The 21,903-nt window shown below is 37.6% G+C and overlaps 3 protein-coding genes across 3 annotated transcripts; 2 read left to right on the forward strand and 1 right to left on the reverse strand.

Annotated features, from left to right (window-relative positions):
- Positions 1-4,780: 4,780 nt before the first annotated feature.
- Positions 4,781-10,856, forward strand: LOC122640217 (methionine gamma-lyase-like). The gene is made up of 3 exons (XM_043833371.1): positions 4,781-5,587; positions 6,333-6,950; positions 10,845-10,856. The coding sequence occupies exons 1-2, from the start codon at positions 4,846-4,848 to the stop codon at positions 6,905-6,907; spliced, it is 1,317 nt and encodes a 438-aa protein (XP_043689306.1). The 5' UTR covers positions 4,781-4,845; the 3' UTR covers positions 6,908-6,950; positions 10,845-10,856.
- Positions 10,857-11,339: 483 nt separating this feature from the next.
- Positions 11,340-14,623, forward strand: LOC122640215 (methionine gamma-lyase-like). The gene is made up of 2 exons (XM_043833368.1): positions 11,340-12,153; positions 14,021-14,623. Exons 1-2 carry the CDS (start codon positions 11,397-11,399, stop codon positions 14,599-14,601), a joined length of 1,338 nt encoding a protein of 445 aa, XP_043689303.1. The 5' UTR covers positions 11,340-11,396; the 3' UTR covers positions 14,602-14,623.
- A 2,753-nt stretch (positions 14,624-17,376) lies between these two features.
- Positions 17,377-20,600, reverse strand: LOC122639165 (methionine gamma-lyase-like). Its single transcript, XM_043831994.1, has 2 exons — positions 19,856-20,600; positions 17,377-17,980 (listed from the first exon to the last, which is right to left on the reverse strand). Exons 1-2 carry the CDS (start codon positions 20,598-20,600, stop codon positions 17,400-17,402), a joined length of 1,326 nt encoding a protein of 441 aa, XP_043687929.1. The 3' UTR covers positions 17,377-17,399.
- Positions 20,601-21,903: the final 1,303 nt, after the last annotated feature.

Genomic DNA, 21,903 nt, shown 5'->3' on the forward strand with positions numbered 1-21,903 from the left:
GTTTTCGTTTTAGGATTTCAAAGAGAGAGCAACAACGCCGTTTTAGGTGTTCTTGAGAGTTTTCTATTGTAACTTTCTCCGATTTACATAGTGATACAACTTCGCCTTCACCCGTGGATGTAGCACACCATATTGGTGTGTGAACCACGTTAAATTTTTGTGTCATCATAATCTGTTTTTGTGTTTTTTTTTTCGTGTTTTGATTGATGTTTGTTCTAACAGTTACCAGATATTCTGTTATCTAATTCCACTACCTATTGTGCCACATCATCAAACATTCACTTCAGAGGACATGTTGAGGTAGGGGCATGAATGAAAAAGGTAGGTGCATGAATGAAAATTAAAAAAATGGAATGGGCTTCCTACATATCAACTATAAGGGCTTGTTGTCAATTAATTTAACATTTGCATTTGTGAGACATTATGTCCACATCATAACCTAACTCTATCATGATTATTAAGGCGTCCAGGCTCTTTGGTTGCCTTAGGAGCCTAGACGGGTGCCTTGCCGTTAGGTCTTGTGCATATCCCCCGATCTGGTTTCGCACATCTCTTAGCTCAATTTTATAAAAAATGGGTAAGAGGATCTGATAATTGTTCTTTTGCATTCAAATATCTGATTAAGAGACACCATTTGCTTGATGAAAGTTCTAATTTCAGCCCCAACCAAGGCATGGTAGGGGTGATCGGCAAACTTGGTGCAAACGTCTTTGCCGTGAAAGCTCAAGAACACCTCATAACTTGAACTACAAAAGGAAAACGTATTTAATTACTTAGAATGAAGTTTTTTCTAGACAAAACACATCTAAAAATTATCTTTATCATGTTAAGGAAAAATATTTAATTCATTGTCCCATGTGTCATATGCCGTGTGATTGTGTGAAACGATGAAATTAATTCTGTTATATGTGCCGTGTGAAATGGTGGAAATTTTTTTGATCATTTTGATATGTATTTAATTCATTGTTCTTAGTCGGCAAAGTTAAAAAATTAATTAATTAATAGAAAATTATATAAAGCATCCACACTAAATATGCGACACTAAGTAACGAATTCCCTATATCGTATTTTTACCTCCAAAAAAAAAAATTTCTCTATATCGTACCGAATTTGTATTGCACCGAAGCTAAAGTGTATAATTTTACCAAAAAACAAAAAAACTAAAGTGTATAACTAAAATACCAAACCTACAAAATCAAAACCCTAAGTTTTTTTATTTCTAAATTTGTTTTCAAGCATCTCAATGTACAATTCTTTCAATTAGTGACCCTTCTCGCTATTGATGTCATTTAAGATGAACTTGGTTTGAACTCCTAAATCTATGGCATCCACAGCTCTGAGCAAGTATAAATCAAAACCACATGAGAGTATGAGACAAGTGACAAGTGTTCATGCCCTTTCATCTTCCATTCTTGTATTGTATCTTCTTCTTCATCATCGTAAGTTGTAGGTGAACGTAGGATGTTGGAATGATTCAATCAAATCAAAGCTCCCAAGAATTAATGGATTATTTAATGTGATTGAACTGTGCTATGAACTGTTCTAATATCATGCTTTTGATGCCGAATAAAAAAATTGTTTTTGTTACCAAATAATAACCATACAGAAACCATATCGATTCGGCACAGTATCAGTATTGGAAATACTGTTAATATAGGGTACAATATGGTTTCGGTGTCTGCTTTCTATCTTCTGGACCCGTAGGATGTTGGAATGATTCAATCAAATCAAAGCTCCCAAGAATTAATGGATTATTTAATCTGATTGAACCGTGCTAATATCATGCTTTCGATGCCGAATAAAAAATTTGTTTTTGATACCAAATAATAACCATACTGAAACCATACCGATTCAGCATAGTATCAGTATTGGAAATACTGTTTATATAAGGTACAACATGGTTTCGGTGTCTGCTTTCTATCTTCTGTGCCGTTCTAAATTTTCGATACCGTACCGATTGACACCTTTATCTGTGCATGACCATGGTTTGAGGTATTAGTAGCGGATCGCTCAACACGGGCAATATGTAATGGTATTGCCAGTCATCAATGCTGATATCGTATCGATGAATAGTACTAACAATTGGTAAAACAGTAAAAAACTATAATTTTTAATAAAAATCAAGGGCAAATTTGTCCACTACAACAAATCCATGACGATACTATATCTGTATCGTATTGGTTTTCAAGATGACTAATACCCGATATCCGATCTGATGTTACGCAACTAAACCATGTGCATGACAAGTTAATCATTGAAGGGTAACGTTTTAATTGTTTCTTTGGTGAAGGATAACGTTTTAATTAGAGATAACTCTGCCATAGTTATTGGTATTAGTATGTATATTTCTACCACAAAAAAAAGGTATTAGTATGTATATTCGTGGAATGCCGATACAATTGTACGTCCTCTATCTATCAAAATTCAAGTCAAAGAAAGTTCTTCCTATGTTGCAAAAAATTATTGATTTCCTACAAAAAAATAAAATGTTTGAAAAATACAAAATTATTGATGGAAAAGTGAACATAGAGTAAGACATAGGGCTGCAATAGGGTCGGGTTGGGCCGTGCTTTTTAAAACCCTAGTCCAACCCTGAGTCCCCTTAGCTGGGCCCACACCCGCCCAGGCCAGCCCAAGCCCGCCCTGATTGGCCCTGTAATAATTAAATTAAAATAATAAGACAATGTAAGATGTGAGAGAAGAAACTTGAACCCAAGACCTTTTGATGGCAATTGGTTTTTTTTTTATTTATGAGAAAAACAAAAAACAATTACTACATAACACTAACTGTCAAGTACACTAAGTACTTGTTTTTATAAATAATAGCTTCTGTTTTTTAATAGATAAAGAAATTTCTTTAGGGCCAAATCAGGGTCGGACTGACCCGAGGTCTCAACCTTGACCTGACCTGACCCTGACTCAGGGCCAAGAATTTCTGGCCTTAACCAGCCCTCAAGGTCAAAAATCTTAGCCCAGGCCCTGTTCGGGCTCAGGGCGGGTTCGGGCCGACAAGGACAAACTTGCAGCCCTAGTAAGACAATTTAATAGTCGATTGGTTATTACAAAAACAAATAAAAGTTAATAGTCGATTGAATTTTTTTTTTAAATGGGAAGTGGTTGGAGCCAAACATGTATGAGTCATTTGATTGAGTTGGACCATCAAATTTAATATATGGTCAATTTGGGTGATATCTACCTTTACTTGTAGTGTCAATCCTAAATGACATTAGAACTCTTTGTCTATCATTTGAAGCATGTTTTTTTCATTGCATGTTTGACAGTTTGACCTGTTTCCATTCTTTGGTTTCTCCTCCTTTGTGAAGGTGAAGCACCCGGTGACTCATGTTTTTCTCATAAATAAATCAATCTTCTACCCAAAAAAAAAAAAATTTGGGTGATACCAAATTGATCTAACTATTTTAATTGACTATATCATCCATCCATATGGCTTAATATACATATCCATTGTACTAGGCCTACTATGGAACCCTTTATACTTCCTTTTTATTCTAAATTTATTTGATCGTCAATCATCAACCAATATTCTTCACCATAGAATAGGAAATAGTTGTTTTTATCATCAGAAAATGCAAAATCTACCTAGAATGCATTCCAATAGTTGTTCACCTTTCTACTTATAGTGATACATGTACTTTCACTCATATTCCAAGGGAGAATAATAACTGAGCTGACTCCCTAGCAAGGAAGGCGTTATCGGTAACATGTATGATGGTGTGGCCCATTTCCGATATATGGCTTGTTGATCTGTGTAATCCTCAACCATGAGTTTTAATTTTTTCATAATAAAGCTCTTTTTACCCAAAGAAATAATGAAACTGTGAACCTAACCTGTATTTTGGGGAGATCAATTTGCCAGTATTCTCTCCCAAGTCCCACCTGCTACAACTACGATAAGGCTTCCATTTTGAACAAGGTTTGATAACTCAAAAATCTAAGCTATTTTATGATGAAAAATCGAATCGATTTAGGAATTGGGAATCAACCCATGAATCTGTCCGACTCAAGATGGATTATGAAGAAGATGAGTAAGAATCGGTCAATCCAATTCCGATTCAGGAAGCAACGATTGATGTCAGCCGATTCTCAATTTTAAAACCATGGTCTTTAATTGGGAAATTTTCATGTACCTCCCTTGAGGTATCACATAATAATAGAAACACCCGTCAATTTTGAAAAATTACACGTACCCTCTTACTTTTGTAAAAAAATGAACAAATGCACTTATCCTGTTAACTTGGGACTAACAACGTTAGAATTAAAAAGAAACTCGATCAAATTGCTTTTATCTTCACCAAATTGTTTAGAGTTTAAAATAAGGGAACACATCTCCTAATTCCTGCAACTCATTTTCCCCAAATAGATGATACTACATTTATCATTGAAAAAAAATGGTTGATCAGAGTCTTCCAAATAACTTTAAATTAAGTGGATTTCAAGTCTTTACATTCGAGGGGAATAGACAATTTCGAACCTCTCTAGGGCCCCCATTCACCTTAACTCACGTGTTGCCTGCAGCTCTATGGGAGTTGAATAGAGATTCCTATAGGGGATTCCGTCCATGTTTTACACGTTTTCCATCAGGTATGAGAAAAAACTAAATAAAGAAACAAATAAAATATAAGAGATGTGCTTCTTATGATTCTTATCATCTTCTTCACTGAATAATTAAAGCTGCAAGTTCTCTCTATAAAACACCCCCTTTTGGTTCTCTATCCTCACAACTTTCAGATCTAGTTTCTACTCCATAGACAGTATCCACGGTTCAATCCATCCTCACAACTCTCTCTCTCTCTCTCTCTCTCACACACACACACAATTGCACAAATGGGAGAAACAAACATTGTTTCGTTAGAGAGAAAGCCAGTGGAATTGATGGTTTCGTATTCGAAAAAGAAGCCAAAGATAGCAAGCCAAGACCCAACCATGGCTCTCGCCACCGCACGGCATCAGTTCGGTGAGCACGGTGGCGTCAACATGTCAATTGAAGCTTCAGCAACCTTCACAGTCATGGAACCAGCGACCATGGGCAAAATGTTTGCCGGAGAACTCGGTCCTGAGCAAGGCTTCTTCATCTATAGCCGTCATTTCAACCCCACCGTCTTAAATCTCAGCCGTCAAATTGCAGCCATAGAAGGTACCGAGGCTGCATACTGCACAGCAAGTGGTATGGCTGCCATTTCGACAGTCCTAATGCAATTATGTAGTAGCGGAGGACATGTGGTTGCATCGTGTTGCTTGTATGGTGGGACACATGCATTGTTGAACCACTTTCTTCCTAGGGTTTGTAACATAACAACAACATTTGTGGACGTAAGAGATGTTGACATGGTGAAGGAAGCCATTGTGGAGGGAAGGACTAATGTCCTTTACGTGGAATCCATGTCTAACCCTACTCTAATGGTTGCTAATTTGCCGGAACTATGTAGGATAGCACACGATAAGGGGGTGAAGGTTGTGGTGGATAACACCTTCACTCCCATGGTACTGTCCCCTGCTAAGTTGGGTGCCGATATAGTAGTGCACAGCCTCACCAAATACATCAGTGGGGGAGCCGATATTATTGCTGGTAAATAATCTCTATCAAAACTTTTCTTTTTCTTATACATTGATTTAGGTCCAATGGGATTTACACCTTCAGTATTATGACATCCTAGTTTTTCCTTATTATTGCTCTATTTGTTTCGGCATAAAATTTTACCTTGTAAATTTTATTAGTTCCGTTTGTTTTGGTCTTTGCTTGGAAAATTTTTTACATGTTAAAAATTTTCTAAAACAAACATTGGAACACTTTTCAACATTTAACATTTTACATCTAAAATTTTTAAGTAAAATTTCATAGTTCAAAGTTTACACTAAAACAAGAGTAGCCGAAATAAATGTAAAATTTTATATATTGAAAAATTTTCGAATGTTTGTCTTCATATAAAAATTAAAAAAAAGAAAAAACATCGAAACACTTTTCAACATTTAAACTTTTACATCTAAAATTTTTTGAAGTGAGTAAACGAGTTTTCCTTCAATCAGGGTAAAATTTTACGCCGAAACAAATGGAGCCTATAAACGAGTTTTCCTTCAGTCAGGGTGTGAGAATTTATTCACCACGGGAGTATTGGGAGGCTATTTTGAAGAATATACTAAAATCCTATTGGGGTTTGTGAACCCTAGGATGGTGTGGTGAAATTTCACTGTATAGTGAAGGAAAACTTTCTCCATGTGCACATGTGGAATGGGAATAAGATTCTCTATCACATAGACCCACCAAAATAGTTTACCATTCACTAATGATCATTATGGGTTGGCATCGGATGCAGGTGCAGTTTGTGGCCCAGCTAGCTTAGTGAATTCCATGATGGACCTTCATCAAGGGGCATTCATGCTTCTTGGTCCGACCATGAACGCCAAGGTCGCATTCGAGCTCTCCGAGAGACTTCCCCACCTAGGCCTCAGAATGAAGGAACATTGCCGGCGAGCAATGGTCTATGCTACAAGGATGAAGAAATTGGGCCTGAAAGTTATTTACCCAGGCCTTGAAGAACACCCAGACCACACTCTTATGAAGTCCATGACAAATGAGAATTATGGGTTTGGTGGAATCTTATGTTTGGACATGGAGACAGAGGAGAAGGCAAACCAGTTGATGAACCATCTCCAAAACAGCACCCAGTTTGGTATAATGGCTGTTAGCTTGGGATACTATGAGACCCTTATGTCATGCTCTGGTAGTAGTACTAGTAGCGAAATGAATGCCGTGGAGAAGAAGATGGCCGGAATCTCACCGGGGTTAATAAGGATGTCGATCGGATACAGTGGAACTCTTGAGCAGAAATGGAGCCAATTTGAGAAGGCACTTGCAGGAATCAAAGATTGTGGTTTATCCAAGAATTAGGTATAAAGCTTTTCCTAGGTTTATGTATTGATGTGTATAATTGGTTTGAGGTTATCATTTTAAGTAGATAATTCTTATCCCTTATGAATTGTTGTATAAAGGGTGAAGCCCAAGTGTAATGTGTTGGATCCAGGTCATATTGACCTATATATGTTCAACACATATCTGAATTTGTAGTAGTATGTCGACAGGAATGTGGTGGTAATTTCATGTGCTCTTATGTTTGGGTACAAGAGCCACGTGACCAAGTAATGATCTTTTTCCTAAAAATAAAATAAGAGGTGTCATTAGTTTCGATCATCATCTAATCATCTTCATGTCACTTATGTCGTACATACTACATTGCACTGTGTTAATTAAGTGGGCCTAATTACTCTCCAGTCCACACACTCACACACACTCTCTCTCTCTCTCTCTTACACATGCACAACAGCACCCAAATTGAAGAAAAGAGCATTGTTTCATTTGAGAGTAAGTCAAAGGAACTGTGGTTGTTTTTTTGTTTTTTTTTGATAAAGGAAGTATCTAAATGAGACACCTATTGGTGCATTTAGAAATTGAAAACTTTGTTTTATTAGAGAAGAAAGCACGTGAACTGATGGTTTTCTTTTTGATAAAGGGTGTGTTTAAATGACACCTGTATTTTAAAATTTGACACATTTGTTTAATTGCCCTTTTGTCTTATATCCAAAAAACATTTAATCCAATATTTTCAATGACTATCAGCTTTTTTTTACATTTCATTCTCCAAACTTCCACCTGTCCAGCTTTGACTTCTTTCTTTTTTTTGTTGGGTAAAATCCAGCTTTGATTTCGCACAAGTAAGGTTGGGTTTGGAAGATATCGGTTGATCAATTAACAACAGTTTTTAATCCTTCAATAGCTTAATAATTAAACTGACTGGTATGGATTCTTGAAATGGATATTGTTCTTTGACCCATTTTCTGAGGCGGTTGCACAAAGCCTTAGTCGGTTACTTTATCTCTATCATGTTGGTAATTGGATTGATTTATGGAAACCCAAACACTACTCACTTGTGGATTATAGTCCTACTTTAATTAGTAATCTTTGATGGCAAGAGTACACTGAGTAAGATATCGCCATCATCATTGAGAAACATTGAGAGAGATTAAGAGGGAGAAACTTCGAAGCTCTACTATTCGTTCTTGTTGCAATGATTCGAAGACGAACGTCGCCATGACTAGTGGGAGTTAAGGTATCGTCGCATAGTATACTTTAGTGAATGGTATGCGTCTCCTCTCTTATATTTGTGATTCAAGAACTGTAATTGACAAGATCCCTATGAATTTGCGTGAATGAGGATAATAATCCCCCAGGATATGTTAACTTTGTTGACGATATTGACTTGTTCAAAGGTGCTTGCGGGCAAGACTCTTGCTTCATGTCTCAGGCTAATTATCATCTTTCTCATCTTTCTCATCTTTCTTTGATAGTAGCTTCTTTGAGAGTCATACCCTTTTCCTCTTTGTTTCCTTATCACATCAATTTTTTTTTTGTTTGAATTATAAGAGGCTTCCTTTGCCTTTGTCGAAGTGCCAAGAATCTAAAGCACCCTAAGAACATGAACACTATACCAACGAATGATGATACATCAAAAGGCAGAGAGGGAGAAAACAACTAACAAATGATGATACATAAAAGAATAGAAAGAAGGAAGAAATAATCATAAAAAATAATACATCAAGATGCCAGGGCTGGGGAAAGATAAGAGGAAGGTCCCAACATGCGACAAGATGTCGATTTTTTAAAATGTTTGGGTTTGCAATACAGATTGGTTGAACCCTATTTCTGATTTCAAAAGTAATAGCTCCCCAAATCAGCTCTATAGTGTGCGACGAAAGGTTCATATTTTTTTCATTTCTTTCTCACCAAATATGGTGAATCACTACACTAAAAGGCAAGCTTTCCAAAGCAATCTAGAGAAAGGACAAGAAAATTAAAGATGCTCCACATTCTCTAGAGAATACCAAAATAGACAACAATTAGAGATAATACATTTCTCTAGGGAGGAACTCCTGAGTAGGGAGCGATAATGTCATAACACGCCAAGTTATAAAACTATGTCTAGGAATATTTGAGCTAATCAGACAATCTTATGCCATGGAACCTTCGAGATTTTGATCAAATCAAATTTCAGGCAGAAACAAAGCTTAATTTCTTTGAAGAATTTGGAAGCTATAAGACTAAATCACCATTGTATCTAAGTATCATCAAAGAAGCAGAGAAATTAGACCAAAAACCTCAATCAGATTACTAGAAGTACTAGCTCATCTGGACTCCAAGTACTATCTAGAATAATGGATGAGAATTTTATCATTCTATCAAAGCCTGCATCATATCTAGAAATGAGCACATCATTAAGATGACGGTTGTCAAACCAATGATAAGTGTCGCATCCATCATCTATGCTTGAACGAATAACATCTCTAACAAGGTATCTGTACTTAAAATTTTCTTCCAAACCCATGATGCATCATTTGGACAAGTGGCAGTCTAAATGGAGTCTGTCTTTAAGTATCTAGAGTAAATGTAGTCCGTCCAAATGTTTATGATTCTAGACATAATTTTTCAAAATTTTTTATTGCTGCCCACAATATTAGATTCCTTGACTCTACTAAGCTCTAAGCCACCATCCTTTTTTGGTAGGCAGATTTTAACCCAACAAATATGATGTAGAAAGTTAGCTTTTAGCCTTCTGATATATACATATATATGGTTGTAAGAAGAATTTTTCACCCAAAAAAAAAAAAAACAAAAAAGAATTTGAAAATACACTAGCAAACGAATGATTGAGTCCCTTGCAAATTAAAGCCACTTCAACTTCACATTAAACATTCTAAGGAAAGAGACTGAGATAATCTCTAACCCAGAACCCGGATCCAATTCATATGGATTTTAGATGAAGTAAGGTCCATGAATGGATCCAAATCTTTGATATACTACTAAAAATTCAGATCTGGGTTGAACATAGGTCGACAAGACCTGGACCCAACGCGTGCAGTTTGGGGGAAAATTTTTCAGCTTCAACCCTAATAGATTTGGGGAAGATGAGGGCATTTTGGTTATTTTATTCTTTAATCTTGGTGGGTTATTATCAGAATGGTCATTAAATTCCTTAAAACTAACATCTAACGTCCTAAATTAATAGCAGGGATCAAAGTGCTACAATGTTTTGAAAATAGGGGGAGTTTGCAATTAAAAATATTATAGGAGGCATTTGGATAAATGGGCATTTTTAGGAGGCATTTGTCAAAAACCCTAAAAATAATATATCATCCACATGCATCAAATGCGTGGGAACCAAGACATTCCTTGGACCAGAAAACTTTACCCCTCATGTCTCATAGTAGCTATCCCCTTACAATAGACAATAAGGAAAAAGAGGGTCACCTTGGCGTAAACCACTCTCAATCCCAAAGAATCCAATAGGTACTTCATTTTCCAAAACAAAAATTCTAGAAGATATATAGAAGGATTTGATAGACATATTCAATCAAGGTTTCAGCAAAAAAAAACTTGAGAAGCACCATGAATAAAAAATTTCCCTCCAAAGTATTGAATGCCTTTTGGATGTCTAACTTGAATCCCAAACTACCACCATAAGCTGTAGAAAACATTAGATTAGTTAGTTCCGAAATCATAGAAATATTTGAAAAACTTACCTTTTCCTTTTGGGCACTATGCTCTTCTAAGATCAATCTAGAGAGAATAGAGGACAGACAGGTAGTCATCGAAAACACTTTAATTAATCTTTAGTTATTATTGTGGAGACATCGATGAGTTGGATCAGCTCTACATGGGGCACACCCCAAAGCTATCACTTGTAAGCTTTCCAGCTTCCAAAATGTCATTATTATTATTTTTTTTGGGAAAAAGAACGCTAATTAGTCACGTGGTTCTTACGCTTAGACATAAGATTGCATAAAATTATCGCTTAATTCCCAATGAAATAAAAAATCTTATTCTCACAAATCTCCATGTTCACATTCTCGTTAACCCCCCCTCATTAGTGCATGTGCAATATGACCAGACAACGATCTCTTACCTTACTTTTTAAATATTACTAAGTAATGGAGGTCAATATAAAATGTAAGTCGCACCAAAATATATATAAGAGTTCTGTATGGAGATTCCCATGTAGGATTATTCCCTGCATGTTGTACACGTTTTCCATCAGGTATGTCTGGGAGGTAAAAAAAATATAAGAGTTGTCATTTTTTTTTAAATCTAAGAGTTGTGTCACGATTAAGTGGGCCATACTCCCCAATGCTTGTTGTCATTACCATACATAGCAGACTCACTCACAAATAATTAATTAAGCTGCAAGTTTTCTCTATAAAACACCCCCTTCTTCTCTCTATCCTCATCACATTCACAGCTAGTTTCTACTCCATAGATAGATAGTATCCACCATTCAATCCATCCTCTCAACGCTCTCTCTCTCATCCCTACCCACAAAATTGCCCAAATGGGAGAAACAAACATTGTTTCGTTAGAGAGGAAGCCAGAGGAATTGATGGTTTCGTATTCGAAAAAGAAGCCAAAGATAGCAAGCCAAGACCCAACCAGGGAAGACCCAACCATGGCTCTTGCCACCGCACGGCATCAGTTCGGTGAGCACGGTGGCGTCAACATGTCAATTGAAGCTTCAGCCACCTTTACAGTCATGGAGCCAGCGACCACGCGCAAAATGTTTGCCAGAGAACTCGGCCCTGACCAAGGCTTCTTCATCTATAGCCGTCACTTCAACCCCACCGTCTTAAATCTCAGCCGTCAAATTGCAGCCATGGAAGGTACCGATGCTGCATACTGCACAGCAAGTGGTATGACTGCCATTTCGACGGTCCTGATGCAATTATGCAATAGCGGAGGACACATGGTTGCATCGTGTTGCTTGTATGGTGGGACACATGCATTTTTGAACCACTTTCTTCCTACGGTTTGTAACATAACAACAACATTTGTGGACGTGAGAGATCTTGAGATGGTGAAGGAAGCCATTGTGGAGGGAAAGACTAATGTGCTTTATGTGGAATCCATGTCCAATCCTACTCTGATGGTTGCTAATTTGCCAGAACTATGTCGGATAGCACATGATAAGGGGGTGAAGGTTATGGTGGATAACACCTTCACTCCTATAGTACTGTCCCCTGCTAAGTTGGGTGCCGATATAGTAGTTCACAGCCTCACCAAGTACATCAGTGGTGGAGCCGATATTATTGCTGGTAAATAATCTCCATCAACGCACTTCTTCCTCTTATAGAAGGATTCTCTACGGCATAGTTGCCCCGTTCTGCCGTGCTGTGCAGACACAAGGCCATGCGCAAAGACCGTCTTTCCCTTGCCCGAGCGCCTTGCTTGAGTGGGGGTAAGGTGGTCTTTACGCGCGGCCCTGTGTTTGCGCAGCACGGCAGGATGGGAACAGCTACACTGTAAGGATCTGGATCCCTTATAGGATCATTTACGTCCAATGAGATTTACACCTTGAGTATTATGACATCTTAGTTTTTTCTTGAGAGTTCGTTTGTTTGATGTTACGTGGCAAATTTTACTTCATAAATGTAAAATTTTACATGTTGAAATTTTTTCTAATGTTTGTTTTTAAAAAAAAAAAAAAAAAAAAAAAACATTGGAACACTTCTCAACACTTAAAATTTAACATCTTAAACTTTTTTGAAGTGAGTACATTTTTTCAGGTAAAATTTTACGCTGAAACAAACGGAGCCTATACACGAGTTTTCCTTTAGTTAGTGTGTTCCTATTGGTGTTTGTGAACCCTAGGATGGTGTGGTGAACCTTCACTGCATGGTAGGGGTGTAAATTTGGCCCTGTCAGCCCGAGCCTGCCCTGAGCCCAAACAGGGGCTGGGCTGGATTTTTCAACCCTAAGGGTGGGTTACGGTTGAAATTTTCAGGTCCTGGGTCAGGGTTGGGCTGGGCCAGGATTTAGGCCTTGGGCTAAGCCCAGCCCGGCCCAGTCCTATGTTAGGTTATGCTTTACAAATTATTGTTTATATTTTACATTTTTTGTTAAGTATCTAATTATCTATTGGTTAACCAAAATAAAAAAGGCTAATTATCTATTGAATGAAAATATTTACAATTTTAAGAGTGGGCTAAGTTTTTTAACCCAAAGAAAACTCTAATAGTCGATTGAGTATGAAACAAACCAATACCCAATCACATGTCTCTCATTTTTTTTTAATGCATATAGGATGGAGGGTGAATATTTATGTACATGAGTGTACGTGAACAACTCACAACCGTTCAGATGGAACATTCCCACAGAATAGATTCCATTTGAATGGTTGTGAGTTGTTCACGTGCGCTCACGTACATGAACATTCCTTGCAATCTATAGGATGACGTAAATGACAAAATAGCAGGGAAAGTCAAGGCCAACCAGACCCTAGCAAAAATCAGGTCAATCAGGGTCGGGCAGGGTTTTAATCACCCGGCCCATAGGGTTGGGCCTGGGCTGAGAAATCTCAGCTTGACCTAGGACTAGGGATGTAAACGGATCAGATTCGGCTTGGATAGTGCTATATCCTCATTCGCATCCGATTAGCTTTCAGACGGATTTGGATAGTGCTAAACGGATACGGACACGGATACGGATTGGATATTTTATCTGTTTACATGTAAATATAGCTTTTCGGATAGCTATAGCCTATCCGTATCCATATCCGTTTAGCTTTCGGACGGATTCGGATAGTGCTAAACAGATACGGACACGGATACGGAAACGGATTTTGGCTATTCATTTACATCCCTACATAGGACTGGGTTGGGTTGAGTTAAGAGGACTCAGGGTTGGACTAGAATTTTAACCACCCGGCCCAACTCGGCCCTTTTTCATCTCTACTGCATGGTGAAAGAAAACTTTCTCCATAGGCACATTTGGAAAGAGAATAAGAAAAAATAAGATTCTCTATCACATAGACCCACTAACTTCTATCCATGTGCACATGTAGCTAGTGGTGACAAATTCTAGATGTCATTTGCTTAACTCGTAGTGACACCTGTAGTTTTCCTTTCCATCAAAATAGTTTACTCTTCACTAATGATCATTATGGGTTTGCATCGGATGCAGGTGCAGTTTGTGGCCCAGCTAGCATAGTGAATTCCATGATGGACCTTCATCAAGGGGCACTCATGCTTCTTGGTCCGACCATGAACGCCAAGGTCGCATTCGAGCTCTCCGAGAGACTTCCCCACCTAGGCCTAAGAATGAAGGAACATTGCCGGCGAGCAATGGTCTATGCTACAAGGATGAAGAAATTGGGCCTCAAGGTTATTTATCCAGGCCTTGAAGAACACCCAGACCACACTCTTATGAAGTCCATGACAAATGAGAATTATGGGTTTGGGGGAATCTTATGCTTGGACATGGAGACAGAGGAGAAGGCAAACCAGTTGATGAACCATCTCCAAAACAGCACCCAATTTGGTATAATGGCTGTTAGCTTGGGATACTATGAGACCCTTATGTCATGCTCTGGTAGTAGTACTAGTAGCGAAATGAATGCCGTGGAGAAGAAGATGGCCGGAATCTCACCGGGGTTAATAAGGATGTCGATCGGATACAGTGGGACTCTTGAGCAAAAATGGAGTCAATTTGAGAAGGCACTTGCAGGAATCAAAGATTGTGGTTTATCCAAGAATTGGGTATAAAGCTTTTCCTAGGTTTATGTATTGATGTGTATAATTGGTCTGAGATTCATCACTTTAAGTAGATAATTCTGATCCCTTATGAATTGTTGTATAAAGGGTGAAGCCCAAGTGTAATGCTTTGGATCCAGGTCATATTGACCTATATATGTTCAACACATATCTGAATTTGTAGTAGTATGTCAACAGGAATGTTGTGCTAATTTCATGTACTCCTATGTTTGGGTACAAGTGCCATGCGACCAAGCAGCGATCTTTTTCGTAAAAATAAAATAAGAGATGTGTCATTAGTTTCGATGATCATCTAATCATCTTCATGTCAGTTATGTTGTACATACTACATAGCACTGATGGTTTCGTTTTTGATAAAGGGTGTCTTTAAATGACACCTCTATTGATGTATTTAGAATTTGACACATTCGTTTAAATATTGGTCTTTTTCTTATTCCCAAAGAATATTCAATCCGAGGATCAATTCATATAGGAATTGAATTAAATGTTGAATTAAATCATTTTTCAATTTTTTAATTACCCCTACATTAAATATTTCATAAAATAACTTTTTGGAATAAAACTAGAGGTGAAAAAGTAATGTTACAAATCTATTGACACCTTAAGGGTGTCAACAAAAAAATCCCTTTAAAGTTATGATAAACATATTTCTATTGTGCCTAGACCTTGACCAAGGTAGAAAAGAGGATGGTCAGAATGTTTTTATCTGAACAAATGTCCAATGATCCTAGTCTAGGGATGTCAAAACCTACCCCGAATCAGTCAAATCGATAAAAATCGGATCGAACCAAACCGATCTTTATCGAATCAGGTTTTGGATTAGGGTATCAGTTGAAAATAGGACTGTACCATACCAACAAATATCCAAATCGAAAACCGAATTTGATAAATCCTATAAAAAACCTAGTATAAATTATCTCATTTAATAATATTCATACTCGTTGATGACTTTTGTACTCATATTCATGGAAAGATGACTATTTCTCCCTTTATTAACAAGCAATTTCTCCAAACTTTAGAGAACTATAGGCTAACAATTGTGAGAGATCCTATTCACTTACACCTCAACTAAGTAAGGTTGGGTTTGAAAGATCGGTTGATCAATTTGGAAGATTTTCATAAGGTGAGTTAGTATAGTCCTAATTTTGTTTTAATAAAATCGGTTTAGTTGTGTTGATGGGGGTTACCTATCGTAATAGTATGAGTCCAATTTTCATGTGTAAGCTTAAAGTATTATTTCTTTAATGAGAAGGAAACCCTAATTTCTTTGCCGGGTTGGTACCTACCCTCACCACTATAAATAGTTATCACTAACCCATTAAGTGAATAACCTAAGAAAACCTAAAGTAGAGTGAAAGAGGGTAGACCACACCAAGTGCGCGACGAAGATCGTCAAAAAAAGATTTGGCTTTCACAACCATGGATCCAAGTACGTCAATCACACTTCTATAATTATATATGTATATTCATTGATCTCCATGAATGTTCCGCATAAATTATTCTTTCACAATTAACAACAGTTTTTAATCCTTCAATAGCATAATAAATTGTCTACACAGGTATGGATTCTTGAAGAGGATATTGTTCTTTGACCCATTTTCTGATTTGGCGGTTGCACAAATGTGGATTCAACTTCTTGCTCTTGCATTGATACTTGATTTACAAATAAACATGATCAATTTGGGAAGACTCCTCCGTATTGGGAAATCACCTTTGATAGTTTGATGAGTATGTAGGAATTATATTTTGATTTTAATTGTCCCACATGAGTACATGACCTCATCTGTATCAAGATCGATACCTGCACTAGTACTACCCGTAGAGGCAGCACTTGATCCCAGAGAAAAAAACTTGAATTGCCGTACTGGTGAATTTCTCTCTTTTACTGAGAGTGTTTTCTGCTTTTTTGTAAATTTTTTTTTTTTAAAATTTGGTAAGTAGAGACGTGAGAGCTCATGTCTCAAGATTACAAAGATCACAAAGCCGTGGAACAGAAATGGGCCAAACCATCATACACGTCACTGATAGGGCCTTCCTTGCTGGGGAGTTAACCACGCCGTTAACCTCTCTTGGTACAAAGTTAAAAGAACAAGACGCAAAATAGCTTTAGAGGTGTAAAATATCCTTCAAGACAACCCTCAAATCAAGGGGTGAAGACGACATCCCATTCTGTGAAAAAGAGATAACCTCGCTATTGAATCGAAAAAAGTCTTAGTCAATTACTTTATCTCAAAATTTTTTATTGATGTCGACAATATTAGATTCCTTGACTCTACGAAGCTCTAGACCAACATCCTTTTTTTTGGAGGCAGATTTTAACCCAACAAATAGGATGTAGGAAGTTAGCCTATAGCCTTGTGATATATATGGTTGTAAGAAGAATTTTTCATCCCAAAAAAAGAATTTGAAAATACACTAGCAAACGAATGATTGAGTCCCTTGCAAATTAAAGCCACTTCAATTTCACATTAAACATTACACATTACTAAGGAAAGAGACTGAGATAATCTCTAACCCCGAGCCCGGATCCAATTCACATGGATTTTAGATGAAGTAGAGGTCCATGTATGGATCCAAATCTTTGATATACTACTACAAATTCAGATCTGGGTTGAACATAGATCCACAAGACCTGGACCCAACGCCTTATAGATGGGCTTGGCCCCTTTATTCAACAATACATAAGGGACAAGAAATATCTACTTAATATAGAAACTAGAACGTTCACTTAAGATGATGAACTTCAGGCCCATTAAACACATCAAATTGATTAATACCCAGGAAAAGCTTTATACCCAGTTCTTGGATAAACCACAATCTTTGATTCCTGCAAGTGCCTTCTCAAATTGGCTCCATTTCTGCCCAAGAGTCCCACTGTATCCGATTGACATCCTTATTAACCCCGGTGAGATGCCCGCCATCTTCTTCTCCACGGCATTCATTTCGCTACTGGTACTACTGCCGGAGCATGACATAAGGGTCTCATAGTATCCCAAACTAACAGCCATTATACCAAACTGGGTGCTATTTTGGAGATGGTTCATCAACTGGTTTGCCTTCTCCTCAGTCTCCATGTCCAAACATAAGATTCCCCCAAACCCATAATTCTCATTTGTCATGGACATCATAAGAGTGTGGTCAGGGTGTTCTTCAAGGCCTGGATAAATAACCTTGAGGCCCAATTTCTTCATCCTCGTAGCATAGACCATTGCGCGCTGGCAATGTTCCTTCATTCTTAGGCCTAGGTGGGGAATTCTCTCGGAGAGCTCAAATGCGACCTTGGCGTTCATGGTTGGACCAAGAAGCATCAGTGCCCCTTGATGAAGATCCATCATGGAATTCACTAGGCTAGCCGGCCCACAAATTGCACCTGCAGCCCATCCCAATCCAACCCAACCCATAATGATCATTAGTGGTAAACTACTTTGATGCAAAGGGAAACTCTATGTGTCACTAATAGTTAGTGACATCTAGAATTTGCCACCCCTTGCCACATGTGCATATGAATGGATGTTGGTGGGTCCATACAATAGGAAATTTTATTCTCATACCACGTGGCAAGATTCAACTTGAAACAAGAATGGAATTGGTTAAAAAGTATCTACCAATAAAAAAAAATAGAATTGGTTAAACAGTATGTGTACAGTTCCATGAAATTACAAGAATACAATTTCACTGTAATGGAATCGAATGGCAATTAGTTACCAAAAAAAAAAAAAAAAAAGAATCGAATTGCAATTATGTAATTTTTCCACTTTGAAGTCATCTTTTAGTCCACTTTTCCTGCTTGTTTTTTATGAAACACTTTTACTATTTGTCAGGGGCTGAAATTTCAACATTGAGTTGGGTTTGGGTCTTTTCATACTTTCAAGTGTTGGGTGGACAGTTCGATTCTTAAGCGTGGTACACTCAAAAGAATAAATTATCAAATATATCCTATTCATATAAAAATTAAGAAGCTACACTGTATATATGATCATAGTTTTACCGATCTAAAAATACTCAATTCCCCTTCGAATACAAAAATAGAAGACTTGCATTATCACAATGGTTCTCCTCTCTAAAGGCCATATAGAGGGGGAGGGGAGGAAAATATTTAAATACATTGAAGGGGAAGAGTTCTCTGAATACGAGGCGTAGAATACTCATCACTGATGACTATCATCCCATTTCAAAAGAAGGTGGTTGGGCTTCCAAAATAATGTTTCATAATGAATTATTTGTCAACTCTTTTGATTTCAGTAATCTAGAGATTCTGCATATGAAACAAAAGGAAAGACAATCAAACAGGGACTTTGAGTAGCAAGAGAACAAGGCATCCAACGTCTAGCCATCTGGTAGAATTCAACAAATCTTACCATATGACTGAAGGAGGAAAACTTTTGTCAATGGCCTTGGATGCTATATCACCTTCTATATAGTATCACTAATCTTTTTGAGTTTTATTTGACTCTGCAGTGTATATAACAAAACAGGGATATTATTTTGCCAGCTCATGCTTTGGCTACTGAGCCCAGAATCTAAGTTAATTAGTTATTTTCGAGGGAACTTGTAACTTTTTCTAAACTGTGTAATCCTTTTTAATCTTAATTACTTTTCATTTTATAAATTTTCTTTTGAAAAATAAAAGAAAAATTATATATCTAAAATATATCATTAAAATATGATAAGAAAATTTACGTAGTTTACAAAATCGTGTTAGGTAATGATTACGAAAGTTTCCTCATTAGATTTAAAATTTTCAACTCCCTTTCATTATTTTTGGGGGCTAGGGGGGTGGGGGATAAGTAGTTCCCTTTCATTTCAGTTTCCCTTGCAACCAACCAAAGCCTTGATATACATTAGGGAAAAGGCTAGGCACACCACTGGTGTACCATAAACTAACATTTATTCTATCTCTCTTTTCCCTCTTTTGAAATTACCTCTTGTCCCTCCTGTATGACCCATGACCCCCTTACCACACACAGACAGTGTACCTATAAATTATTACCCAACTTTGGAATAAGAAAAAACTAAGATGCCATAATGCACAAGACATAAAATCCATGAATCTATAAGAGGAACATAGGCATCGATAGAGATAACTTTTTTCTGTTTTTGGAAATTGAAGAGCCTTTATAGTGGGTGGGGGGGAATAGGGGATGGGGATATGCACCAAGTTGGTTTGAACTCATGACCTCATATTTGAGGAGTTGTGCTTTTGCCAACTAAGCTGACACCTTCGGGTATCAATAGAGTTACTTACCAGCAATAATATCGGCTCCACCACTGATGTACTTGGTGAGGTTGTGCACTACTATATCAGCACCCAACTTAGCAGGGGACAGTACCATGGGAGTGAAGGTGTTATCCACCACAACCTTCACTCCCTTATCGTGCGCTATCCTGCACAACTCCGGCAAGTTTGCGACCATAAGAGTAGGGTTAGACATGGATTCCACGTAAAGCACATTAGTCTTTCCCTCCACAATGGCTTCCTTCACCATCTCAAGATCTCTCACGTCCACAAATGTTGTTGTTATCTTACAAACCCTAGGAAGAAAGTGGTTTAACAATGCATGCGTCCCACCATACAAGCAACACGATGCGACCACGTGTCCTCCGCTACTGCATAATTGCATCAGGACTGTTGAAATTGCGGCCATGCCGCTTGCTGTGCAATATGCAGCCTCGGTTCCTTCCATGGCTGCAATTTGACGGCTGAGATTTAAGACGGTGGGGTTGAAGTGACGGCTATAGATGAAGAAGCCTTGGTCCGGGCCGAGCTCACCGGTGAACATTTTGTGCATGTCCACCGACTTCATGACTGTGAAGGTGGCGGAGGCTTCAATTGACATGTTGATGCCTCCGTGCTCACCGAACTCATGCCGTGCGGTGGCAAGAGCCATAGTTGGGTCGTCATGGCTTGCTATCTTTGGCTTCTTTTCCAAATAAGAAACCGTTTGCTCGTCTTGCTTCTTCTCTAGCGAAACAATGTTTTTTTCTCCCATTTGGGCAATTTTGTGTGTTAGGTATGTGAGAGAGAGAGAGAGAGAGAGAAAGAGAGTTTCTATGGAGTAGAAACTGGTTGTGAATGTTGTGAGGATGGAAAAGCAGAAGGGGTGTTTTATAGAGAGAACTAGCACCATTAATTAATTATTGGTGATTTAGTCAAAAGGAGTGTAAACAGATATCCAAAAATTTGAATTCGATTCGCATCTTTATTTGTTTAGGGGTATTCGAATTTTTATTCAAATACTTTTGAAAAAAAATTATCCGAAACCAATAGATATCCAACACATGATATATAGAGTTTTTTAAGATTCAACAAGTTCTAAAGAATATGAAAATAAAAATTTTGAGACTAAAACATGAATTGAGAGTGAATTGTATCCACTGAGGAAGGAAGGGCTGGATTTGATCCCAATAGATATCAAACACATGATATCTGTTATGCATGGTAAAGACAATGAGTATTGGGGGAGTATGGCCCACTTGATGCAGTGTGGTACGTCATAAGAAGATGATAAGAATTCATAAGAAGATGAATCAAATGACACATCCCTTATATATTTATTTACCTCCCCGTCATACCTGATGGAAAACGTGTACAATATTTGCACCAAAAAATAAAAAAATAATCAATATTTACATTTTTTTAGCAAAAGAATCTTCGTACACGATATTATTCATGCATTGAAGACGACCTCAAGATCAAGACGAATCCAGATCCTCTCCAATAAATTTAACCATCAAAGACAATCTCTCACCCTCCATGGGGCACACCCCAAAGGTGGAACTCATACCCCATGGATGGTGGGAGATCGTCTCTGATGCTTAAATGTCATTGGAGAGGATCCGGTTCCCTGAAGACATGTCAATGTGAGGCCAGGCTGATTTTTTTTTTTTTTTTTTTTTGGTGATTAAATATATATTCAACAAAGCTCAAGGATTTTTTTCCCTCAGAAAATGGAAGGAAGAATAATAAAAAATGAGAAAGAAGAAAAAAAACAAAGAAGCCGAGAAAATCTCCACAAACACCAATGGCCTATCCCTACAGCTAACTCAGGCTAGCAAGGAGATCCGTAGAGGATACAAACAGGTGGGAAAAAACCAAAAAACAGAAAACAAAATAGGCGAACAAGGTCACTCCAAGACCCGCGAGAAGCCTAGGAGAAATAGATTCTTGCAAAAACCATGCCATATGTATAATTTTGGATTTTAATAGTTATTAAGCTTGGCTAAAATCATGGGATTCCAACCACCTCTTGTGCCTAAACTTGGAAATCATATGAGAAATTGAGCAAAGAAATG

Source organism: Telopea speciosissima, chromosome 9 (genome assembly GCF_018873765.1).
Source record: "Telopea speciosissima isolate NSW1024214 ecotype Mountain lineage chromosome 9, Tspe_v1, whole genome shotgun sequence".
NCBI classification, from domain to species: domain Eukaryota; kingdom Viridiplantae; phylum Streptophyta; class Magnoliopsida; order Proteales; family Proteaceae; genus Telopea; species Telopea speciosissima.